Source organism: Plectropomus leopardus, unplaced genomic scaffold (assembly GCF_008729295.1).
Source record: "Plectropomus leopardus isolate mb unplaced genomic scaffold, YSFRI_Pleo_2.0 unplaced_scaffold9289, whole genome shotgun sequence".
Lineage (NCBI taxonomy): Eukaryota > Metazoa > Chordata > Actinopteri > Perciformes > Serranidae > Plectropomus > Plectropomus leopardus.
This window is the reverse complement of record NW_024702438.1, coordinates 1-3029: the sequence shown is the minus strand read 5'-3', so window position 1 is coordinate 3029 and position 3029 is coordinate 1. Positions and strand designations below refer to the sequence as shown.

Here is a 3029-nt window from a genome sequence, read left to right as displayed (position 1 = left end):
TAAAAAATAAAATAAATTATCCACTTAACTCTGAATCCACATTTATTTAATTTTTTAAAAGCTTCAGATAAAAGGAAAACTCCCTCACGGTTGTAGAGTGTGATGATGTGCAGGCAGTTGAGCAGCTGCCTCTTGTACTCGTGGATCCTCTTCACCTGGACATCAAACATGGAGTTGGGGTTGATCTTCACCTTGTAGTGCTCTTCGAGATGGGCTGCAAACTTCATCTTGTTCTCCTGAAAGTGGAGGTCATAACAGAGGAATGTGATTACAAAGACAATGAGGAGAGTGACTAGCTTTGTTTAGACGTTTTAAGCTCTCACTTGTTTGACTTTGGCAACATCGCGAATGAAGGCGTCATCGTCCACAAAATCCAGGAGCTTCTTCAGCTGGTCCAGGTCACGGATGTAGTCCTCACCAATTCTCTAAAGAAAACAAAGAAGTTTTTAGCTCCTGGAATAACTCCTCATTTCTCTGTATTAACTGTGTATGAAGAACACACACACCTCTGCGATGACCTCAGCCAGGCCGGGGTTGCACATGACCAGCCAGCGGCGCGGTGTGATGCCGTTGGTCTTGTTCTGGAACTTATCAGGGTCTGTTTCGTAGAAATCCTTAAAGCTGAGGAGAACAGAAGCAGCAATAAGAGAGTTATCAGCATAAGAAAACCTTACAATAGAGATACTCAACTTACAGCCCACAGGCCAGATCCGGCCTCCGATAGGTTGTCGGGTGGCATAATATTCATAATAAAAATGAAGTGATTCACACTGTGAATTGTTTTTGTCCTTTTAGTATACATAAGGTGTAACAGTGCACAAAACAGCATCAAAATAGAGCTTGTTTGTTAGAAAAAAAAGTGCCAGTGAAGGATCCCCCACACCTGCCGACACAGGTCCTAGTTAAGACCCTAATGTCCTAAAATCCTAGAAATGTGCTAAAATCCCAGAAACGTCCTAAAATCCTCAAACTATACTAAAGTCCTAGAAACATTCCAAAATCCTAAAATGTCTTAAAATCCTAAAAACATCCTAAAAATGTCTTAAAATCTTAGAAATGCCCTAAATTCCTAGAAGTGACCCAAAATGCTAAAAATGTCTTCAAATCCTAGAAATGTCCTGAAATCCGAGAAATGTCCTAAAATCTTACAAATGTCTTAAAATCCTAGAAATGTCCTAAATTTATAGAAATGACCTAAAATCCTAAAATTGTCTCAAATCCTAGAAACATCCTCAAATGTCCTAAATTCCTAGACACAACCTAAAATCATTTTGCAAAAGCAGACCCGAAGCAAATCAGGCTAAGTATCCCTGCCTTCCGACACCAAGTTTAAATCAACATTCTTCAACCTTCTTGGTAACTGCGGAGGATTTGTTGAGTCATGTCAAACACAGACATGGCCGGAGGCTTCTTTCCACTCATGTTATATAAGCACACACGAGTGAGTGAGATGGAACAGGTTTCCTTACACCGTGTTTTTGATGATTTCAGAGTGGATGCGGGCCACGCCGTTGACAGCATGAGATCCCACGATGCACAGGTGAGCCATGTTGATTTTCTTGTTGTCCCCTTCCTCAATCAGGGACATGCGGCGCAGGCGGTCATTATCTCCAGGGTAAAGCTTGCCAATGCGCTGGAGGGGTGAAGGAGAGAGATGTCTCAGTAGATGGACAGAGCAAAATATTGGACGAAGCGTTGGACTAGTCTGCTGTGAGACTTGACTTACAGGCAAAAAGATGAGGAGACCTGACTTTGTGGCCCACTAACCTTTTTTAAATGGTTATTGCAACACAAATGTTGTATGTGGGTGTGTGTGTGAATGTGTGTGTGTGTGTGTGTGTGTGTGTGAATGTGTGTGCATGTGTGTGTGTGCGTGCTCTAATGCCAACATCAATACCACCTTACAGCGTAGGATTAGGGCCATGCTAATGAAAAAAATGTTAGATTTCAAGAATAAAGTCATAATATTATAAGAAAAACGATAATATAACGTAATATTACAAGAATGAAGTTGTAGTTTTACAAGAATGAAGTCGTAGTTTTACGAGAATTGAGTCGTAGTTTTACAAGAAAAGAAGTCATAATTGTATGAGAATAAAGTTGTATTTTTATGAGAAAGGGGGTGTTGTATTACAGAAATAAACATATTAGCAGCAAACTGTAAAACAGATGAAAGCACAGGCAGCCTTGGCAGCTACTGCCCCGGTGTCATACCACACAGACCACCTTTGCTCTCAGCTGGTTTACAGTTTGCTGGCAATATGTTTATTTCTGTTATATAATATCCCCTTTCTCGTAAAAATAGGACTTTATTCTCATAAAATTATGACTTAATTCTCAAAATATTATAACTTTTTCTTGTAAAACTACAACTTTATTCTCAGAGTCTCAAAAAAGAACATAAAACATAATCAGGAGCAGCGACCTCACTTTAAAGAGGTAAGTATGGGCTTAGCTAAGACCTCAGAGCAGTGCAGAACTCTCATTCAGGGTACACACTGATGAAATTGTTAAATGTTGATATGGGTAAGATGGCAGATCAGGTTATTTCTTTAAATCTCAGAGTGCTCATAGAGTTTATATAAAGAGTATTATTTATGCAGCAAAAATGCTCATAACTGCTCATAAATCCATGCTGAGCTGTCCTCGTACCTCCAGGTGCCTCCTGTTGATCTCATAGATGATCTCCAGGTGACGAGGGAGCAGGTTCTGGAAGAGGTCAACAGGCCAGCGCTCCAGGGCTTCAGGCAGGACGGTGTGGTTGGTGTAGGCACAGGTACGAGTAACGATGTCCCACGCCTGGACACACAAAGGACAGGACATTATCACACACACTCATGCGGATCCAAGACTACAACTAAAACGGTCACCATGACATTAAAATATGTAATTACTTTAAAACCTGAGAACATTAGCTTGGTTTCTTTGCAAAACATGGGAATCAGAAGCAATGAGCAACCTGAAAATAAAGGCAAAGAAATTCATCAAAAAATTTGTACAAGAAAATTATGTGAAAATTATAATAATTA

The 3029-nt window shown here is 40.1% G+C and overlaps 1 protein-coding gene across 1 annotated transcript; it reads right to left on the bottom strand.

Annotated features, from left to right (window-relative positions):
* Positions 1-80: 80 nt before the first annotated feature.
* Positions 81-2823, bottom strand: LOC121940713 (glycogen phosphorylase, muscle form-like; the record flags this gene model as incomplete). The annotated part of the gene is made up of 5 exons (XM_042483418.1): positions 2653-2823; positions 1470-1633; positions 507-621; positions 324-425; positions 81-236 (listed from the first exon to the last, which is right to left on the bottom strand). Coding segments are annotated over exons 1-5 (708 nt in total), but the record flags the coding sequence as incomplete, so codon positions are not given.
* Between the last annotated feature and the right edge of the window lie 206 nt (positions 2824-3029).